The sequence below is a fragment of the Simochromis diagramma genome, unplaced genomic scaffold, assembly GCF_900408965.1.
Source record: "Simochromis diagramma unplaced genomic scaffold, fSimDia1.1 OVJJ01000649.1, whole genome shotgun sequence".
NCBI classification, from domain to species: Eukaryota; Metazoa; Chordata; class Actinopteri; order Cichliformes; family Cichlidae; genus Simochromis; species Simochromis diagramma.
The window spans coordinates 760828-783847 of NW_024387444.1; the positions used below are offsets into that span (position 1 = coordinate 760828).

The window sequence follows — 23020 nt, forward strand, 5'->3', positions numbered from 1 at the left end:
AAAAGTCTCTTTGAGGTAAATCATAAATGCTTTTTGGTGGAATAATTAGAGTAAGGCTCCAGGATGAATAAGTATAAGGCAAAAGTAATGTCCTCTGACGTAATGGAAACACGACTGCATGTAAGATGTTTTCTTAGAAGATGATGTCATAGATCTTATTGCACAGCTGGCTTGGACCCTGGCGTCCTGAGCTCGTGGAAATTTTGATAACTCTGCCTGAGAAATCCTTCGTATCATTTGACAAAGGCGTTACATTGAGCTGTGTATATGTCGGCATGAGTATTTTGATTTGGGATGGTTGCCTCGGAGAGTAAGCCCCTGTGACAGGAAGCCGGTTGAATGAGCTTGCCTGATATGCCTCATAACAGACACTAGAGGGCAGAAAAGCTAACATGAATAAAACACTTTTGTCAATTATTTTCTCATGTTATGAGATTCTGTCAGCACCTAAACAGTAACACGGCAACAAAAAACAGCTTCAGAAACCATTTTCCTTGGTGTCCTGAGTATACCTTTGAATCATATCAATAAATAAGCTACTACTATTTGTTTCTGTGTTTCCTGTAGGAGGTGGAGGTGTGTAAGCCTCTGGGAGTGTCTCTGCACGCGGTCAGTAATGGCGCGGCTCCTCCCCCGGCCGTCCTACCTGCCGCCGCCGTGCTCCCAGCTTACAGCACGCTGCCCTTAATGCCCGGCTTCCTCGGGGCACCGCACCCATCTGCGGCCGCACCGAACCCTGTCACACACGCACACACCGCTGCTGCGGACTGGAACACCTATTACTATGTAAGTAAAGAACAATCCATGATCCCGTATGAGACACGAAACACATTTTTTTGTCTCCATTCTTTTAGGGGTTTTTTTCTCCTTCCTTTTCATTTCTTTTTGAAATCATGACACACACGTCTTGGGCCAAATAACAACAATTCAACATTTCATATTGCAGCTAAGTGAAATGTTGAATTGTTGTTTCCTCCACAGCTTCTGATATTAGAGCGCTGCACTCGTTGTTGACAGTGGGGATCTGGGAGGAGGGGGTTGCTGCTCATCCTGCTGAATTGAAAAGTGATATATTGTGCTAACCTTTTCTGTATGCCTTTATGTGTAGTAGGGCAATTGTTACTAGTATAATAAATATGTGTAGAGATTATTGTCTGTACTGCAGGAGTATTTGTCTGTGGTTAGCTTTAAAAAGAGAGTTGCTGAGGGTGCGACTGCTTTACAATAAAAGCAGAGAAATTGCTGGGATGCTATGCTCCCTGCATAGATGTTTCAAATTAAAAGCTGCTATACTGGGTCAAACGTTAGGATCCGTTCCTTTCCTTGTAGGCCTTTTAATGTGAAAGAAGAACAGGAAATAGGCACTTTAGACTGAAACAAACACAAAAACAGTGACTAAAAACAATAAAGCTGAGCTGCAGGCAGCAGTGTGACGTGTACAGATTGATGTCAGTGCTGCCAGTGATTTAAATACCAGTTCTCATTTGAAGGTCTGTGCTGGTCTGCATTAGCTGCAAGTAGCTCCACACGTTTCTGCTTTCAAACAGTGCAGTGTTATAAAGGCTGCTTGCTAAAAATTTCTTTCCTCTTTTTTTCTCTCTTAAGTCAACCAGTAGACTACCATTCAGTGCAGCTTTTATTTATGTTTTTCCCTGCATAGTTGAAGGCCGTTAAAGCCACTCAAGGAGACACGGAGGTGGAAGAGATTCACAGAGCGAGAGAGAGTGCACAGTGACGTAAACAGACCGGGGCCAGACGTCTGAGCTAAGCGTCATCTCCTCAAAGATTTGCATTTGTTTGTGCTACTACACACAAATGCATGCAAATTCAGGATTTTTGCTTATTCGTCAAAATTGCACAAACCTGTACGCTTCTTTGTCACAGACCTTCTATGTTAGTTGATCATTTCAGTAATTTAGGGTTAATCTCCTGCAGATTGTTAGCAAGGCTGCACTTGTTTTAGTAAGATGCAGAAAACAAAATGTTTAGTGACTTGGGGTTTTTATGTCAAGTAATGCACTGACCACAGAAACTTATAGTAGTGGACAACCAAAGTCCCGAGATGAATTAAATGAATAAAACAAAATTTTCTCTTTGAAGTGGCAGTTGTGACAATATATTTTTGGTAAAATGGTCTGAAACCAAGAGTAATATTCCCGGGATAAACAATAAACCCTTTCATGATAATAAAAAAAGATTTCCTTAGTATTTGAAAATGAAATATATGGTTTTTATCGGTGACTTTCCAACTATAAGTGTTTTCATACACGTCCAGGTCAAACGTCCATAATCCCTCCTCACCTCTGCCTCCCGTTCTCTTCTTGTTTCTAACCCATCAGAACCAGACGAGGGGCCATAAGAGGGAGTATCCTCAGCTGGCAGTGCAGGAAGTTACGGCATCCGATGCGGCCTACATCGGGCAGCACTCGCAAGGCCTGGGGGGGCAGTACGCTGACTACTTTAAGAGGAAGAGGCTCTAGTTTGAACCGAACCACCTTGAAGCCTAAAAGCTTAGGGGAGGGAGGCGCAAACAGCTGGATGTCTGCTGGATGTCACAGCTCCCTCTAGTGGCCTTTCTGTGGCTGCCATTTTGCAGTCCTACAAAAGTCAGTGTTGAGTTTGAAAGATTTAGGTTTGCAGATGGCTCGAGTGAAATGAAGCCATAGTGCTCTTTGATCTTGGCACGTATGTACACACACGCACACACACATATATATACACACAGTGTTATTTTTGTCCTGTTCAAGCCTTAACTCTTTAACTTAAGCTGTTGTTTCACAGTCAGTGTGTTAACTGTACTTAACTACTATTATCTTGTACAATTTTTCTAATATATCATGTAAATTGAAGTATATTGCATCTGTATGTACAAGCAGCTTTTGTATTTGCAAGCAGGGCGGCCCGCCGTCTGCCTCTGAAACTGTCTTAGGACTGGCCATGCAGCCAGCTACCCCCCCCCCCCCCCATCCCAGTCTCCCTTTTTTTTCAAAAGACTGAACGTGTCTGATGTCGCACACTCGCCCTTTGATTTGTCAGCCAGTCTGACATCTTTTTGTTCTCGCTTCCCTCTTTTTTCTCTTTTCTTTTTATTAGACCAGGTTACTCTTTAAACCCCCCCCCCCCCCCCCGAGAATTAGAGTACGCGTGTGTGCGTATTTATGCGCGTGTGTGTGTGCCGCTCTGCTGTATCTGTAGGAAATGTCAGCCATTTCAATCCCAAGGTTTGGGAGCACATCAGGAAAAAAAAGGGCCTAAACCAATCAAAGCCCTTAATTTAAAGCTTCCCTCAATGAATGGACTTTTCTTACAATGACTGGATGGATAATAAAAGGCTGGTGTAAATAGTGCAGTGTAATACAGAATATATAAAGCCATGTGTAACAGACAATATCACATACAATGGATGTTTCTGAGCTCCTCTGCGAGCCTGTTGTACAACATGAATGAAGGTAAAACCTTTTAGTGTCTGATTTGTTTTGTTTATACCTATACTGTTATATATTTGTAATATAATAATATTACAAGGCAATTCAAGTAATTTACTAATCAAAGCAGGTTCCGAGTGTGTTTGCTTTTGCGAATAAAGTTGTACTCAAATCGCTGTTAAAAACATGTGCTGTTGCTTCTCTCGTGAGTAGCAAATCTTAGCTGGATGAAATGATCAACTGATGGCTGGCAGTGGTGAAACAGCTTCAGGATCACCTTTAAAAAAAACAATATAAGCGGTTTGTTTTTAGCCGAAAACAAAAGCATTTAGTCATTACTGAGAGATTTAACTGGCAGTGACATTTGAAAGTCATTTTGGATACATTTGCATGGTGTGCATATTGCATAAGTCGCTGTTATAATAAAACAGTAAGATTGTATGCTGTATAAGATGGTCTGTACGGTTTTCAGCTCTTTTCTTTTTCTTTTTTTTGCACACGAGATGCTACTAACATGCTGCTTTGCATGTGAGTTTCTGCACTTTAATTTCATGCTTGTAGGGAGGGTCTTTTTTATGTGTGTGTTTTGGGGTAAATTATCAAAGTGGACCTATTCTGCTCATTACCACCATTGACAATCTTGGACTCTGCTAGAGTAGCTTTGCATGATTTACAGGCTTACACTGGGCTTCATCCCCTGACTGAAACAAGACCACGCCCCCTCTTTAGATCGACTTTATTCTGATTGGTCCTCAAAAACAAAATACCTCATTATTTGAAAATGTGTTCATATTTCATATGAGCACACACTATTGTCACAGCATAGATGCTGTATGTGATGAAGAAAACCATAATAGGTCCACTTTAATGTGCATTTTTCTACCGGTGAGATATTTGTGGCACAGGCAGTATCCAGGCAATTTGTGCAGTGTTCATTACAGAGGAGAGGTTTTACTTTTTATTCATAATTTTAGGATTCATTGGATTTTAGGTTTGTGCATGCGGCCCTCTGTGTCTAACAAACTGGCAATAACTAAGGTTCCCATTTCTCCTGCTGGAAGGTTGAATGTAGAACTTGTGCAGAAGTTTGCAGTGTAAACAATTTTGCCGTTCACGCAGCGCAAAGTGAAACTTTTCTCCTCTTTCCTGTCTGTCTTCACGTTCTGCTCAAAATCGATTTTTTTTTTTTTTTATATTCCTGTGCAGAAAAATACATATGTTGTTATTGCAGCCACACCGAAAAACACACGCTCCCAACTAGTGTGAACACCAGTGACTGGTGATATATAATGTTCACACACTCGTTTAGTCCAAGTAATCTGGTGTGAGTTTGCTGCCGCCTGTGTGACGGGTGTGCCGAATGTCAGGATTGTTCTTACAGTGGGGAAAAAAACCAACGGTAAATTAAGGGCAATAAACACGCAAGCTCACCTTCCTGTTTTCCGTTCCGTCTTTGTCTGCTTTCTGTGGTTTGCAATAAATGGACTCTCATGTGCTCCGTGATGTCGCAGGTCTTCAGATTACAGTGAAGCCAGTGAAAACTGTCGCACAACTTCCCCATCTCACAGCTCCGCCCCATTTTATCAGACCGCCTCTTTTCTTCTTCTTATTTTTATTTTATTAGCCATTTAAAGGCTACGAAACTTTAAGATGGGCCAAAACATTCCCCTAAACCTCTCTTTGAAGTTCATTTTGAGAACATGGGTGCAACCCTGAATACAGCAGCAGCTTTATATACCTGCACAAACTGAAAAGTCACCAGGCAGAAATCTTGTAACTAAAGCTGGGACTCAAAACACCTCTCATGGAGCCTAATCATCATCCAAATGATTAAAGTGCCCTTATTCTGCTCATACCTCCACGTTGTTGATCTTGGACTCTAGAGTAGCTTTGCATGATTCTCAGCTTACACTAGGCTTCATCCACCGACTTAAAAACTCTACCCTCCCTTCTGATTGGCCGGTTCTGGGAAACAAAAGGTGTACACGTGGAGAGCTGCGTGGCACAGAGGTGGAGGAGTAGAGCAGTTGAAACCATGTGAGCATTCTCACACCATCTGTCCCAGTACCTCCCCGTTACATACCTGTACATTTAAAAGCACAGCAGCAATATAAATTTGCACATTAGATAAATTCATTATCTGCTGAGCTGTTCTCGTAGACGGCTCGTTTGTTAGAAATTAAGGAGAGTGAACCTCATTTGGCCCATGAAGTCTGTGTCAGCAGTCAAATCAGCTTTCACGAGACCCTTTCAAGCACTTCTTTTAATAGATTACTTTCCGACCTGCTGTACTGTGCTTTGCTCGGGTCTCCTGCGAATCAGCTCAAAGTGCTTCAGTAGATTTTATGGCGATGTGGTCGTCTGGACTAGTTGGCTGTGCGGCCTGTCTCGGGGCCACAGTTTGATTTGCTTCCCAGCACAGAGTGCTTTAAAATAAAATAAAATAAAGGCAGCCAGCTGGACTCCAGCTCTGCTCTTCTTCTTTTTTTGTTAGGTGACAGCTCTCACCTTCACCTCTTTTAAGTTAGAAGCGCCCGTCTATGTGTGTGTTATGAGCAGGGCCTTTTGTAGATGAACAGCTGAGGCAGCAGACTTTAAAATGCACTGTTTGCTTTTCTGCTTTCCTGTCTGTCTGTCTGTCCAGTCTGGATCCTCTTACTAAAGTCAGTGACGCCTGAATTATTTTAGTGGTTTTTCATCAGTTGTGTCATCTTTTTTATCTGCGTAGTGTCGTTACTATGTACAATATTGCAGAACGTCTGAAAACTGTGGACTAAATCCATTCAATTTCATAAAGCTTGGATCTTTTAGACCTCGTTTTCTATCACAGAAGTACCTATAAACAAAGTACATGTTTATTTATTTATAAAACTTCCCAGAAAATGTTTTCAAATTCAGGAGGGAATTGTCTGAATAGTTTGGAACTCAGCCCCCAATAATCTAAGTGAAGAAATGAGATTCAGTGCAGTACCATTATTTGAATGTACTGGTTAATTAAGACTTGGCAGTAATTCTATTCTTCTTCTCATATTTCAGGGTTAGCCATGTTAGCCGGTGTAACATTAAACAGGTGGCTTTGTTGAGCTAACACACCCCGCTATCCTTCTCTGCCCAGTTCACACAGACCTTGTCCTTCCACTATTCAAGCTGTTATTCGTCAGCCACTGGGGATAAACAGAGCAAACGTGTTCTGTAAGAAGTGTTTTTAGTTATTGATTACATTTGCATCTAATGGAAGTGTGCAGAGGCCCCTTTAGACTAAGCACAGAAGTGAGAGAAAGCACAACAATGAAGTTAAACATGCAAAAACACAAAGGTTACAAGAGAAATTGTTACAGTCCCAGGATCTTTAAAGGGCACTAATAAGGAGCAGTGCTACAAGGCCCATCAGGCTCATAAACTGTAAATAAAAGATGGACCTTTGAAAAGTCGACCTGCATTTTTTAAAATCTTCATGGCCAGCAGGGGGCGACTCCTCTGGTTTAAGAAAACGATCCTACTTTTTGCTCTTGAGGTGTCACTGTCTTGTTTCAGGTCGTCTTCAGTGTGTGTATTTTAGTAAAGAGTGATTCTATTTTTTTTAGTGACATGAAAAAACAGGATATGATTGCAGCTTCACTAAACTGTGAAAGCTATCCCACAAAACAGCATCCATTTTTGTTTGCTTAATATAGAGTGTACAGTTGTTCCTCTTCCCTGTCTTCACCTGTCTGCGCAGGTCAAAGAGTCCATCCTGTGTGCTGGTGTCTGTTTTTGTAGCGCTTCACCTGTTTGTTTTGGGATGTCTAGATTTAGGCTTTTTCCCTTTTTTTCCTCTCTCTCTGTTTTGTCCTTTGGGGCTGCTACAGAAACAGCTACACCATCCTCACTTCAAGCCCAGAGTTATTTTTATTTTTTTAGCTCTTCCTTCGCTTCTGCTTTGTTCGTGAACATCGCACATCTACCAATAGCAGATATGCATCGTTAAACTGTGTTTGCCACAGCTTCCAAACTTCCATTTGTCATCCCTTCAGTAAATACCTCCCTTGTTTCGAAGCTTTCTTAACGTTCCTGAATTTGCACATTATGAGTTGAGCCGGCGGGGTGAATTTAGCTGGCGCTGTGTACGCGCTTATGGGGCTGGAGCTCTCTAAAAATGGGCTTCTGGCAGCTAATGGGAGTAAGAAGAGACAGGCTGAAAGAAAGAGAGCGATGGATAAACAACTCCAGCTGCCTTCAGCTACTCAGCCTGCAGGAATATCTTTTTCTTTTTTTTAGATTCTGTCTCCTTGCTCAGTGAAGTGTTTCTGTCTGCCAGACTCCTGCATGTTGCATGTACCTGTAGAGCTGTCACACACACACACACATACTCATACTCCAGCACACTGGAAAATGTCTCCTCTCATTTGGTAGAGTATGAGTATTAGATGGACTCTCGAACACCATTTCCCCCCTTCGCTCTGGCACAGTTCTTCTGTTTAGAGCTGAATCTCGATGAAGACATAATAAGACATTCATATAATTAGGCGTGTTATTTTATCGCCTGTCGAGTGAATCATCCAGCCTCCTCAACAAACCCAGAAAAACAGTTATGTGCTCTGACAAAGCTTCGACAGCAGCCTTAACTGTGGACTCAGAGACGTAACTTGGGCATGACTGAATACTCAGTAGCCTTCAGCCTTCAAACAGAAAGTAGAAACCGTGACATGTCTGGCAGTTTCACACAGCTGAAGATGATACACTGCAGTGAATGCAGTCTGTGTCTGTGTAAACACATACACCAGGGGGTGCTGTGGTGCTGGCTCTGTTCAATTAACTTTTATTTATACAAATAGTGCTTTATATTAAGGTAAAGACCCTACAACAATCACATGACCCCATATAAGCAAGAGCTTTGGCAACAGTGGGAAGGAAAAACTCCCCTTTAACAGGAAGACTGTGAGGAAAATAAGACAAAAGGCACATTGTTAATACTTAATGATTTGTGCTAACAGTAGGATTTTTAGGGAGAATTACAGGCTTTTGGTTTCACTGTGCCTGAACCAAACCTTTGCATTCTGGAGAGTTTTTAATTTGTGCATTCAAATGCTTGGTGCAGTGTAGTAACTCAACATTTGCCTCCCATCACAACCTACAGGTCAAGATTCACTGGTGTCACTTCTCTTTTCTCTATGTTGTAAAAAAAAAAAAAAAGAACCTGTGTTGCAATATTATAATCTTCCTCCCAACATTCACAGTACAAATAGAATTTTTAAGGCTTTCACTAATGTTGAGTTCCAGTTCCTTTTTTTGTTATTGATTATTGTTATATGGGTTAGATTGATAAGATAAAGGGCAGTTTCTTTATTTTCTGTGCCTCTCTGTACCACCAGCTACATGTGACGGCCTCCTGACGATTGTACATGCGAACTAAAGGATGCTCTCCAGTCTTGTGTTGTGTGGTTGATTTTTAGACTTTAGAGCTCTGGCTAAACTATGTGCAAATGCAACTTTAACAAAAAAAAAGGAGTTGTTAATAGACTGGAAATATATAAATGACATGAAAAAACAGTCGGGCTGATTGTCTGAGAGCTCCGTTTCCATTAGAATAGAAAATGTTGTGTCTTGTGCAGTTTAGCTGAATTGTGATTTATTTGTTTGTAGAATTTGCACAAACACAGCCAAATCCACAATTTTCTTTCTTTCTTTCTGTTCTTGTGTAAACCGAGCTCCCTCTCAGCATCGGTGCGATGCCTCTGTACTCAATATGTATCCTGCGTATTACACAAGACCAGCGTTGATGCTGGACTTTGCAATAGTGAATGACTGCGTGTGTGTGTTGATCACAAAGCTTTGCAATACTAAAGTATTTCTGAGGGTTTTTTTCTAACACATTTTAATGGCTGTAGATGAATCTAGAATTTGCTGTTGCTTATTGCTTTGTAAACAGCTTCTGCTTTTTAAGTATGTGGAGTTTATTTTGTTTTGTTTTTTTCTGACCTGAAATATACATTAGATTTTGCAAAAATTTTATATCACACTTACATTGATATTGTTTTACTGTGAATAAGGTCTTTCTAGAGCAATCTTAGCATGCCTACTTGCAAACTGTAATGTACAGAACCAGCTGTTTTCAGAAGGTGATGATACTGAATTTGGACTGACAGACAAAACACGACACAAACATTGATTTTATTTATTTTTTCATGGTGTATTTATGGATCATTTTAAATTCCATAAGTCATACTTACATCTTTTTTTTTTGAAAAATATATATTTCTTTTCTCTTATTTAGAGCAGAAGGAATTGTCTTTTACATTCCTAAATAAAATGTGGGCTGAAGCACATCCCTCTCCTGTTGTTGTCGCCTTTATGTAGACTCTGTTTCTGGGGTTGTTATACATGACTGAGCGCAAAGTTTCTGGCTGCATATCTAAAGCCCTCTGCTCAAATGATACAACATACACATGGATAAATGCACGTATACACTGGAAAATGCACAGACGATATGAGTGTTGGAGAAATTATACTTTTTTTAGCAAATTGGGGGGGGGAAAAGGCATGCACACAATGTATAAAATCACCACTTTTGCTTTTGTTACATCATCTAAACTTCCTTCACAGACAATCCACAGTAGTGAGAATTGGCTCTAAAATGAGTCTGTATTTGATATATAATATTTGTGGTTCAGACTAAAAGCCCCATAACATCAGAGAAAAGGAAAAGTATAGTTGTACTGCCCTCAAGTGCCTTTCGCAAGTATTGTACTCACAAATAACAGTCGACTGTTAAGATATAACCGATCCATCCATTACATCGAAAGAACACATAAAATAACAGATTTTCTGTTCTTGTGCAAACGCAGTGCTTGCATTTTTTTCAAATGGTCCACAAAATTCCTAAAACACTCAAAAGATTTTGTTTAATTTTTTTGTTAATCAGGAAAAAAACGTGAAATTACAAGTAAGAACTGATGGTTTTTAACCGTGCAAATATTTAATCTGTAAAACAGTCACAACAGTGGGGTGGAAGGAAAAATGCTGACTGACTACTGGCTCTAATGACATGCCACTTCTCTGTGACTGCATGTGCACATCACGAACAGCAAATCCAGATGTTTATCACACATAATTCCTAGGCTCAAATCTGGCAAGTTTCTCCCAAAAAGAGGAGTCCATAAAACAAAACAGCAGTGGCACAAAACTCTGAAGCCACAGCTTGGATATCTGTGGTTATGTTCCATCTTCTTTATCCCATCCATCCATCCATCCACGTGAGGTTTTCTAGCGTGATTTTGCCAGCTATCCATCCCAAATAAGGCTGTGATGTAACCATTAAATGCAGGCATAAAAGAGTCCCTTCCTTGACCTTTTTAAAAAATCTTTCCATTGTCCATCATCAAGAGTCCTGCATAATTCGAAGGTCTTTGGGCCACAAGACAGTGCAAATCGTTTATAATATTCAAGACAGCTGGAAGTAAGCGATCAGGTCATGTAGTATACAATAGGGCTAAAATACTTTTTCTAATACTCTTAATTGAAAACACAAAATCTGAATATATGTGAAATAAAAATCTTAAAAAATATAGCAGACTATGGCATGGTAGTTAAAAGTTTAAACGTGAGTATGAAGGAGCGTGACTTTACAATAAAGCTGCACAAGCAGATGCTGATCTGAAGGAGGGGCGGGGGTCAGGATCTCCATTTGCATCCAGACTGGCAAGCAAAGTCAGCTTCACTGCAAGCGCCTCAGAAAGTTGGTTGGCTGTTTTGTTGCTGCTGCTGCTGTTGGGCGAGCTGTTGAGCGGTGGTGAGCTCCTCGATCAGGCGCTTGAAGGTGATCCTCCTCTCGGGTGACTGCTCCCAGCATCTTCGCATCAGCTCATACACCTGTCAGGGAAAAAGAAACGGCAATCAAAAGAAGTTTTGTTAAAAATTAAAAATCTAACAAAACTGCAGCAGCTCTGACTCGCTACACTTTTACATCTGATGCTGTCAGGTTTCCTTGGACGGCTGCTTAAATGCCTGCAACCTCAGTGTGACCTGACAGCATGTTAAAACTCACTGAATCATTTTCATTTAACATAAAACCAAAGATTACAATTAAAATTGTTCACTATTTAGTTCTGCTTAAGAAGGTTAGGAAAGAAATGAGTGCCCCTTTACTGAAGTATGCCATAAAAGCACAGTGAAGATACTGCTATGATTAGCAATATTTCAGGAAGTCAATCCACATCTCGTGTAAATCAGACATTTCTACAGAAACCGACATCAGCAGTTTCTGTAGAAATGTCTGAAAAAGATATCTAAAACCAGCATCGGTGGTTAACGGTTCTTCTTTAAAGAGCGAAGTTATGAAAGAAACACAGTTTGTGAGTGAAAAACTGGTGATTGCAGTAAAAATGACTGGATTACGAGTAAGAACGTCTCAATTTTGTACCCAGCAATGCACAGATGAATGTCAACTATTTAAGGTAAAAAAACTCCCAATGAATGAATACAACGCATCACACATTAAGAGGCCCATATTTACCTTCTCTTGAAGCCTACTGTGGCTGTTGTTTTTCTTTCAATATGCTGTATTTGAATTTGTGTAAATAAAAACAAAAAAAGCCAAATCATTACCGCTGGTAATACTTACAGAGTCAGGACAGTCTTTAGGACACGGCAGCCTCTTTCCTTCTTGCAACACCTTCACCAATCGGATGATAGTCATCTGACCATGAGTTTTACCAATCATTTCGAGGAAGCACTGTGAGGGTAAGGACAAGGGGAGATTACAAAAGGAAAATACGCTACACTTTCTCTACTTTCATTTAGATGTGGGCCATGGAAATACAACTTTAGTCATAGCAGTGTTGAACATGCGCACTCTGTGTTGCAGGTTTAATGGCTTTTATTTTCTAGCTTCCATAATTCTTCAGTCTTTCTAATCTGTGCAGGTTTATTAGTTAGTGCTTCTGGTAGCAGCAAAAAGCCTGATGTAAAAAGATGTTAATGATAAAATGAGCTCTTAGCACTGGCTCAAGCTACTTTGGAAAGCTCACAGTGGAGTCTATCATCTTTTTTTTTTTTTTTTTTTTAAATCATCTGCCACTCTGGCCAAAGACCAACACCATCTGCTACATACAAATATGTGTGTGCTGTTTACTTTACACGACTGGCACAGTATGTGTACTTAATGCAGAATCGCAGATAGGAAATATTAGTAATGAAAGTGCTGCACACTTACATTCATCGGGCTCTTGGCAGAGTCGCAGTAAGTGAGAAGTTCATACATCGTCACCCCAAAGGACCAAACATCTGAAGCGAGGTAAAACTTACAGAGAGTCAGACACTCTGGAGCATACCTGAAACACAAAAAGCATAAAGGCTCAGTCACTGTGACAGTTCCTTCTTCATCCTTCCACTATACTGAGAGGTTACTGAGCAACATATAGTGTCCTCAGCTGTATGTTAACAGCAGCGCTAAATCTAACACTTGTGTCGCTGTGGGACCGTCACAGGGTTACGAAACCTGAGAGGCGCAGACCCGGCCCAAACAGCACCTAAGCATGGCTTGTGCCAACGGATGTGACGTCACTTTTGGTGACGTGTGTGCGAGTTGGACAACAGTAATAGTTCACCACTATTAAACACTGTTTTCTTGTTATTTGTTATCTTATTTAAAAAATAATAATTAAAGCTGCTTTAGAAATTAATGTCCTCATAGAATAAAACAACTCTGACTGACATACTGTGCATTTTTCTGTCATTTTAGTGCAAACACATCCTTGAGGCTTAATTATCTGCCAGCTGACACCAGAGTCAATATATTGCTAGAAAGAAGAGCCCTTATGCGCCTTTTTTATATTAATCCTATCAATCCATTTCATTTACCATCTGACACCCCGCCCCCACCACACACACACAGGTTTTCAGCTATTATCTCTTTGTTGTCCTCTTGACTTACCAGAAAACAGGGCTGTCATTCTCGTCCTTGACTGTGTAATAACCTTCGTTATCTTTGATGCTCTTCGTGAGGCCAAAGTCACCAATCTTCACAGTCGTCTCGTTCTCCATCAGCACGTTTCGGGCAGCCAGGTCACGGTGGATGTAATTTTGAGATCCCAAATAGTCCATTCCCTAAAATGAATTAAACAGTGTCATGTTTCATCAGGTTCAGAGTGACCAAAAGGAATTGAAGGAACTGAAGAGAAGGTGCATTACCTTGCATATCTGCACAGAGTAGCTGAGCAAGGTGGGGATGCTGATCCTGGCTCTGTTTCTGGGCAGATACTCCTTCAAGCTGCCCAGTGGAAGATACTCCATGATCAGCTTAATAGCCTGACCACCTATAGATTCATAAAAACATGCAGTCAGACTTTGTGTATACATGATATTATATTTGAAACACTCGTTGCTGGTCTGAAGGTTTACTCCAGAATCTATTTATGGTCTTCAACAACAAGTATGTCCTCGCTCAATTTATAGAGTCAAACTAAAAGTTAATTTCTAATATTCAGTTATGTCAGTTTCTCTCTCAAAAACTAACTTTAAAAACACATTCAAAATCTTCAATATCATCATCATGCAGTGGACAGAATACCTTCTTCTTGGGAAATGCCCTTATATTTGACTATGTTTTCATGGTAGAGATCCTTCAGGATGTCGATCTCTCTGGAGAGGTTGTTGCTCTGCTCTTCTCGGTTCTCGGGCTTCAGCGACTTCACAGCCACCAGCTCGCCCGTTCGGTCCCCCCTAGGGTCGTAGCGGCATAGCTCCACCTTACCAAAGTGACCCTGCACGAGAAACATGAAACAAATTTTAAGTACTGAACAGCAGACAAACAACTACATGGGAAACTTCATCCATTGGCTTGTTTAGTTCATCTAGTTCTGTTATGCTCAGATCACAGGGAAGCTCTGAAGGTCCTAGGGATAGATGGAGGCAGATGACCTGCTGTGGTGACCCCTAAAAAGAGGGGCTACTGCAATATATATATTTACCTGTAAGCTTACACCCACTGGACCAAATAGACTTATATTTAATAAAGCCATTTGTCTGGTGCCAAGTTTTTTGTGCGTCAGTCTAATCACTAACAAAATGAATCCTATGATTGGCTCAACACGAATGAAGCTAGACACAGCAGCACTGTACCTCTCCCAGATCTCTGATCTTCCTGAGAAATCTCTTTTCAAACATGGTGGGGTCAACATCTGGTGTTGGCTGGGGTTTGATAGAAGGGTCTGAAAGAACAAAAAGAGGCTAATTCATTAGGCACACTGAGTACAGCACATCCCTCCCACAGCACATGCACGCTTGTGTCATAGGAAGTCCATTGTGGTCGATAGTGTCGACGTTTTCACTAGAACTCGGTGTGGTTATGTAATTACCTGTTTACTCATGTTTCCACAAAAATGGCTACTTCTGGCAGGACAATACATCACTCAGGCAAAACCTTTTACGTGTCATCATTTTGAATATTTACCTAATTCTAACAAAAAATTCAAACAAACAAAAAATACTCACAAACAGTGAGAATTATAGTAGCTTGAAATATTTTTGTCCCTTAGGGTTTCATTATATGATAAAACTGGCTTGAGTAAAATGGGTTGCAGTATCCAATTCTAACCAGCAGGTGGAAGAAGAGAGTATAATATCCTGCCATGGGGCCCATTTGAGGGGCTGATCTCTGACAATGCACCCAGTGAACTTCCTCAAGAACCTCTGAGTAGTGTAAACAAGTCTGTTCACAGCCTGCTACTCCATGATATACAAAGCATGCTTCACATTCAGGTACCATGCCGATATTTAAAAAACAAAACAAACAAAAAAAGATCACAATGTTTTAACTTGTACTTCACTTGTTTTGTAGTCTTATGCAGTGTTATTGGCTTAAATTAAACATTTTTCAACGCTGAGCATCTAGAACGAATAAAAGCTGGACACAGTAGCAATACGATGACTGAAATCTAATGCTGCTCAGGTTTCATATGTGCAGCCTCTTTATTAAGTGTAAAAACTGGTTTTATATGACGTGCAGACATACTCGGACATACTTTTTTCTATGAGCTGATCCATCTCTCTGACAATAGCCCTGAAGAAAGGTCTCTTCTTGGGGTCATAGTTCATGCAGTGGGTCATGAGTTCAGCTAGCTCTGTGCAGTCCGGGGTGGCCAGTTGGCACTCTGTTTCATAAAATCTCTCCTTCTGCTCAGAACAGACATGAAAACACGTATGAACAAGGTGCTGCATGAAAACTGACCTGTCGATATGGATGGACAGAGGTGGTTTAAAAAAAAAAAAAAAAACAGAAAGAAACCGAGGGACACTTGGTTGGATGATCATCAGTGCTTGTGTGTGCTCTTTACCTCTGTAAGCTTCTTGTCTTTGAGGGGAACCTCGCCATCATAGCAGATCTCCCACAGAGTAGTACCAAATCCCCATTTGTCAGCTGCGACACCCAGTGACGAGGAATTCCTCACACACTCTGGAGCGATCCACGGGATACGATGCACACACTCTGCACAAAGTGGACACAAACAAACTCCACTTTGTTTAAAAGTTGCACTTGCAAGTAAATCAGTTTAGACAGGTTTAAGCCTTCGTGTTTCAAGTTTCATGAAGTAAAAGCAAAAAAGAAACCGTGAACAACATGTTTTTACTTAATTATCAAATCATGTTATCATCCTCAGGCTCTAACATCACCAGTTTGTTCTTAATAAACGGCTAAAACCCCCAAAACACGTGCGTGTGTGTGTGTGTGTGTGTGTGTGTGTGTGTGTGTGTGTGTGTGTGTGTGTGTGTGTGTGTGTGTGTGTGTGTGTGTGTATGTGTGTGTGGACTTTTCACACTGTAAAAGACATCTTAGGGCAGGTTATGCGCCTACACACTCACGATGCCCCAAATTCAAAGAAAAAAAATTTATTACAGTCTAGCTCTGACAAGCCAGCTGGCAGGTAGCCGACACAAAATGTTAAATTGCTGCTTGAAGTAAATTTTTAAAAAAAGGCTTTGTATTGGCCGGCTCGGCTTTGACTGGAAGACGGGCTAAATGATTGGCTGACCTCCACTAGATAGATAGATGAGCAGTGTAAGTACTAAGAGGTCAAGAAGGGAAGAAACGGCGGGGGAGCCGAACAGATATCTGAGCGGGAAATTACATAATTGAGGGGGGGAGGGGGGGGGGGGACAATGGATTAGAGGGTTTTGAGCAAAGTGATCTGAAATTGCTGGGAAGCACTGAAGACTGCTCCCAGTGGGTTTCTGAGCACTTTATCCATTATGTTCAATCAAATCCATGTACAAGAACATCGATGTCTAACTGGAAAACCAGTTGATCAGTAAAGTGATGGAGACATGGGGGAAAAACGGTAAAGTTCCGGGAACAAATGGTGAGGGAGGAGCCTTCCCAGGAGAATATGGCAGTGGGTATTTGTGCAGAAACAGTTCTAACTGTTCTGTGGTTTATACAAGCGCACTGGGTCATCACGCAACTTATAGCTCTTGCAGAAAAGCAGAAACATAAGTCATTTGAAAGTAGACATATCCTAGTTGCGCTGTCTTCTCTGATCCAATACCTAGCCTTAAATTATGGTCTTTGACAGAAGCGGTCAACTACCTGTGCTTCATCAGAAATATGTTCATTTTGTGTCTTTTCTATGTTGAGTGGAAAGAAAATGAGGGCACGACAGAAGCAAAAAGAGAGAAAGCTAACAGTAGTCACCCCACATTTAAGTGAAAATTGTTTATTAGATAAAGTGTCACTCAAGCAAGCCAACATTGATGTGTTGTCGTTTTCATAAACTTTGTGTCCTGGTTTGTTTTTAAACTAGTTGCAATGCCAAATTAAACATCATCTAATTATGTTTGCAGTTTTAATCCTGATTATTTTGGCTTAAACATACAGTTTGTAGTAACAAGACTAACAGTAAGAAGACGGTCTGACATCAGTGTCGTGCGGAAAAGCACGTTGTCATGAATGGAAAAAGTAAATACGATAATGGATGAGGATGAGGAGGGTCTAAGGTAATTACTTAGAGCAAGATGGCCCAGAGCCAGCTTCCTAGTGCCTGTATTTAGCACAGAGCCTCGCCCTCTTGTGTCAACTTCCTTACTGCTTGTGATTCCACCCACTTGGCCACGACTGGAGGCTTTGTCCCCACAGCGAGCAAAGATTGTATCCATCTTGATGCACGCTCAATCATCCACGTAAGGAAATACCAGAAAGTTGATTTTGTGGGAGAAACGTTTCGTAACTCACCTCAGTGATTTCCTCAGCCTCAGCTGACTGCAGATTTCCCCAAGCTCATAAGTACTACATTTGCAGAATGACCGAAACTAACACCCCCGACGTGAGGCCAGTTTCATGATCATTAATATGCAAACTGTCCTGACCACTGATCAAAGGTCATGACTAACATTCACAGAGAGTTGGGGAATGGCCACAACCACAGCATTGTAAGATGGCCCCCTCCACAGATCAGAGATGGCCATTTCCTTCTGTGTTGTGCTTAGCCAGAGATTGTTTGATTTCCCCAATGTATAATTCACATCATTGGCTCTTAGCAGCATGCACTATACTGCTATACTATTGTATTACTATATTAGTCACCTGGATGAGAGGCTGAGTGAAATGTTTCTCGGACTGAAAATGCTACATAAACAACTTTTAAGAAAGATACTACACATCCTTTTTCTTTAAAGATTGCACAATGACTTTCTGACACTCATCCACTGGTTTTACTTTCAGTTACAGCTGACTAGAAAAGTGGAAGTTACTGTGAAATTTTCCATGGCAGCTATTCTGTAACCATTTAAGTTTCATTTTTAGTAATCCAAACTGAGCCTGTCTGTATGTGGACTTACCCTCTCTAGTGAGCACTGTGATTGGTATTCCTGGGTCGCTGAGCTTAATGAATGGCCCTCCTTCATCATTACAGAGTCCGTCTCTGGCCAGCAGTATGTTCTTAGCACACACAAAGCCATGGACCAGCTTTTTGTCCTCCTACAACAAACACGGGACAGAACACATTTTCGTCCATAATCAAGAGGATACGCTTTCACATTTAATAAAAGAAGCTAATATCGACATTAATCCATGGCTAAAAACAAGTTTTCATGGACATCTCCTCTCTTACCAAGTAACTGAGGGCTGATGCCAACTGCAAGGCCACCTGGAACTTCCACGATGTGCTGAGTGGAGTCTGTTGTCTCCTCATAAACACATCCAGTGGTCCCAGCTGGACAAACTCCTCCACCATGATATCTTATGGTACACAAAGAGAAAGGTGTCAAAAACCTTAGCCACAGGAATAAGAACCTCATTACACAACCACACCGCTTCTAATATGCACTTACTCTCCTGGTGGTGGACACACACTCCATAGAGCAGCACAATATGTTTATGGGACACTTGTTGCATCTTACTGGCCGTTTCAAAAAAAGCCTTTCAACAGAAAGAGAAACATTTCAGTATGGTTAGATGTTACAGGATAGATACAATTTGATGGAATTTTCTGGGATGTTCCACATCTTTAGGAGCTCACCATGGAGATGTCCCTGTGTCCAGAACCCAGCACCTTTAGGACCACTTTGACTTCCTGGAAGGATGTATATCCTGCATCATCCTCCTCCTCACCCTTCACCTTCAGAGTGCCCGAGTAAATGTTGGTTTTTGTACCTATACCCAGGTGCTCCTCCTGGTTGACACAACAGAGAGCCCAAAAGATTACAGTGTAAAGTATTAAAGCAAAAGTATACCTCCTACAAGAAAGGTTTTTGCAGCATTTTATTACAGGTTTTTCAAAAACATCGTAACTCTCATTTCCACATACAAAATAAACAGAGCCCGGACTATAAAATGCGACGGAATGCATTTAAAATAATGTAAAAAAGTATAATTAATTGGTTTATTTAAAGAATAAACAAAAAAGGAAACTAACACAGAAGAGAGAAGGAGTACCTGTTCAATGTCCTCTTTGAGAATGCGTGGGAAGCTGACTTGATTGCCTGGCATGTGTCTCTTAGGGGCTGTTGCTCTGTTTTTGGTGGCCACAAGGAGATTTGAAATCTCTGTAACATAAAGAAAACAGATTTGATTGTAAGCATTACATATTAAAAAGATATACTTTAGATTCTTATTTTTGCGAACAACTGTGTCCCCTCCTATAAAAATGGCCTGTCTGTCTGTTCTGTGTTTATCATTTTAAATTCTGTTTAGAAAACTTTAAATCTACCTCTGTAGATGCTTTAATATATTTAATATATTACATATTATTGATATTTAATAAGATAAAACTACCATGCCTTTATTATCAAAATATACAAATATCCAATAACATTAAAAGTATAAGCAAGAATGATTTTTACAGTGAAGTAATGTCTTTTACAAATATACAGATGATCATATGGGCCCTGGCATTCTGAATGAAAGAAGAACCGTGTTTAAATGTGGTAAAACAGGCATTCAAGAATTACGTCAATGTAGCAATGACGTGAACAGATATTCGTATTTGGCTACCATACTGATTCAGTTTATTTTTTGCGTATACAGAGACATGTGGGAGGAACAAGTGAAGATGTATCTTTGTGCCTGTTACCTATATGCATGTGTGTTTGTGGGTGTCTACTGCTGTGACAAAACCAACGCACTGTGGTTTAAGGGGGAAGAAAAAACCCAGCATCTGTGCTCCATCATTTCGGAGAGCATCTCGAGCACTATTCTGTAACATGCAATCTGGGTTTCATGCTAAAAGCCAAACACAGCCTGCACCCACATGTCCCATCAGATATTTTATATACTCCTCTAAAACCTCGCCTTAATCTAGATACTTACAAAGCAACACATACTCACCCACTCTTAAACCCTGCAGCATTTTTCACAATTTATCTTACTGTCAGAACAGATAAACAAAAACCTGCATAGAGCCAAAATAACAATAAATAAGTCAACTGCATGCTATTCCCAGGAAGTGAGCATATAAGGGTGTTATTGTGGTAGACAGAGCGTTGTGCAACACCTGATAAATATTTTAGCAGAGACAACACAGCACTTCTGTCTATTGTCTTCCTCTAAAGCTCATCCCGACCAAAGACTAACCGAAAGCAGCCAGCATTTAGATGACTGTCAGAACCACAACACCCTGAACAAACACAAGCAGCCCAACACATCCATGCATAAATGGCTCTACCTTTCCCTGAGTGAAGTAAACACAAGAGCACTAGATTGGCTCCGGAAACCCACATTTACAACTCTCTTCCTCTCTGACACCATTTTACAGAGACAAACACACACACACCTGACCAGACCTGCTTCCCTTCACTCTCAGTGAGTCACCTAAACTTCAACAGCAATCCACAACTTAGAGTCTGCACAAAGTGCAAAACTGTCTTTTGATGTAAAAAAAAAAAAAATACTGTTGGGATTCACTATAAAGTTGCAATGACAAATTTCAAATTAAAGTAATTAAGTAATTAAGTATTTCTATTTAAAGAGTAGTCCATGAAGAACGTGTCAGAAAGCACCAAAGCCACTGCTCATTGTTCCTCAGCAGTGCACACTCACAGAGCTCTGAAACATCCGAAACCAATTTTCAAGCTAAGCCATTATTATGACTCAGAATGAGCTAGAATTACGTCTCAATCTTACAATGATTTGTTGCCCAAAAGGTGGCTGAGTCACCCATGAAAAAAAAAAAGGAAATGCACGTTGAATTATTGATATAACTCGGGCAGGACCTCCTTGGATGAGGGTGTCTAGTGATAATGGCCGAAACACCCAATGAATCCAAGGTCCACTGCTGATTATGTGTCCCACAATTTTTATATTGTATTCTAGATCAGATTACTAATCCCGAAACATAACCAAGTAAGGTAAAAAGAAACTTAAAAATGCCAGAATAGCTTGTGATAAAAGACCGAAACACCCTGTGAAGTTGAGGCACACAACGATGTGTCCCACTGGTAAAGTTTCCGGGCTGCCATTCCTCAAGACTGCTCAGTGTTCTTCTTCACATCCTGAGTCAGCTTAATCTAGAGACCAGCTGCAATAATCACCAATCGTACATGAAGTCTCCATAAATTTCAAACATTCTGACATTGTTTTTGTGTTTTCACCAGCTTCTCTTAAGGTCTAATTAAGTTTTTGACCTGCTAATTTGCACCAATCTTGGTAAAACAGACTGATCGTTACTCATGTCTGCGCTCATATTTTTGTCTATTGTCAGTAGATGACACGCAGTTTTTATAATTGCGGTATCATGCCAATATATCCTGAAAACAAATATAAATCTAGCTTTATATCACACTGAAAAAGAATGACTTGTTTCCCTGAGCTTTATAGGTTGAATGTTGACTGTTGTATGTCTGATCCTACCCAGTATTAAAGTTGGAGTTTGTCTTTTATGATGATGATGATGATGGAAAAAAGAACACACTGCATAGGCTTAACTGTGCCACATGTTTTACATGTACAATATGTATGAAAAAACCTGCTGTGAACCAGTGAAATTACTTTATTGTGTCATTAATTCAACACTGTTAAAATTACCATATGCAGTAAGACTGTGCATTAAAAATAGTCAATTTAAGGATGTAAAATGCAGAGTTCCTATTCCTATTCGTGTGTTTGTTTTATTATTCTTGTCTTGAAAATAATAATGTAAATTTGCAATGCTGTGAGCTTGTCTTCATTTACTGTGAATGCCATTGTTTATTTTTCATTAAGCTTACCTCTTGGCTGTGGGGGGCAGCAGCGGACCAACTGGAACTGAAGGTTGTCGCTACGCAGATTCTGGCCCTCCAGGTGCTCAAGCAGCTCCTTGAGAGTGGATTGTGATGTATCTGTGCCGTGTAGAGTGAAGGAACTGGGGGTAACCTCAATCTGGAAGTTCTTGTATTGGCGCACAGGACGAGACTCCCTCAAGTCAATCTGGATGAACAATAAACAATTTTTTCATTTTAAACAAGTAGTTCTTTTATCAACAATCAACAACCAAAAGACCCTCTATGAGTAAGCATTTGGTGACAGTGGGAAGGAAAAACTCCCTTTTAAAAGGAGAAGACCTCAGCCAGAACTAGGAGCAGGGAGGACAGCCATCTGCTGCAACCGCATGAGATTGAGAGAAAAGAGAAGAAAGCAGAGAGAACCCCCCCCAGCAAACTATGGAAAAGTGCGCCAGAATTTAACAATCGCTAATTCTTCAGCTTTCAATTATTTTTCCAAAGCTTTTGAATGGCAAACAGGCTTGTAGAAATTTAACAGAGACCAACAAAGATGGTTGTGTGCTTGAATACATTTGAGGTCTACAGTGGTCCCCTCAACCCAAGATTGCTGCTCTCATTTAAAAATTAGTAAATAAAATTTAGGTAAGTAGTGTTTTGTGAATTTGTCAGTTAATCAGTAGATCTATAGTACCTCACTGCAAACCACAGTGATGATGATGTACTGGTATTCAGTACAGCTCCAGCGCAGGATGTAGGCGCCCTCCTCATTGCCTTCCTGGCGCAGCTTTTGGACGGCGTACTCCGTACTGCAAAAAGAAAAACAACGAGACATTTGATTTAACTGACCTGACCGGAGACAGCTGTTCAATCAAGATATCCCAGAAATATTAAGCTATAAGAAAAATTTGATGGAGGTTCTTATAGGAGCT

General features: G+C 40.6%; 2 protein-coding genes across 3 annotated transcripts in view; one reads left to right on the top strand and one right to left on the bottom strand.

The window, feature by feature from the left end:
- Positions 1-8590, top strand: part of raver2 (ribonucleoprotein, PTB-binding 2) — a 97978-nt gene extending 89388 nt beyond the window's left edge. The window contains exons 15-16 of the mRNA XM_040013547.1: positions 568-786; positions 2340-8590. Of these exons, the coding sequence (XP_039869481.1) occupies positions 568-786; positions 2340-2480 (360 nt within the window). The 3' untranslated portion in view covers positions 2481-8590. The remainder of the gene's footprint in view (positions 1-567; positions 787-2339) is intronic.
- Positions 8591-9635: 1045 nt separating this feature from the next.
- jak1 (Janus kinase 1) overlaps positions 9636-23020 on the bottom strand; it is a 30154-nt gene continuing 16769 nt past the window's right edge. For both annotated transcript variants that reach the window (XM_040013545.1, XM_040013544.1), the window contains exons 10-25: positions 22783-22897; positions 22098-22296; positions 19330-19439; positions 18914-19066; positions 18726-18813; positions 18506-18633; positions 18234-18372; positions 15737-15888; positions 15425-15575; positions 14523-14611; positions 13972-14164; positions 13593-13717; positions 13336-13508; positions 12616-12733; positions 12025-12135; positions 9636-11273 (exon numbers count right to left, since the gene is read on the bottom strand). In XM_040013545.1, the coding sequence (XP_039869479.1) occupies positions 11133-11273; positions 12025-12135; positions 12616-12733; positions 13336-13508; positions 13593-13717; positions 13972-14164; positions 14523-14611; positions 15425-15575; positions 15737-15888; positions 18234-18372; positions 18506-18633; positions 18726-18813; positions 18914-19066; positions 19330-19439; positions 22098-22296; positions 22783-22897 (2185 nt within the window). In that variant the 3' untranslated portion in view covers positions 9636-11132. The remainder of the gene's footprint in view (positions 11274-12024; positions 12136-12615; positions 12734-13335; positions 13509-13592; positions 13718-13971; positions 14165-14522; positions 14612-15424; positions 15576-15736; positions 15889-18233; positions 18373-18505; positions 18634-18725; positions 18814-18913; positions 19067-19329; positions 19440-22097; positions 22297-22782; positions 22898-23020) is intronic.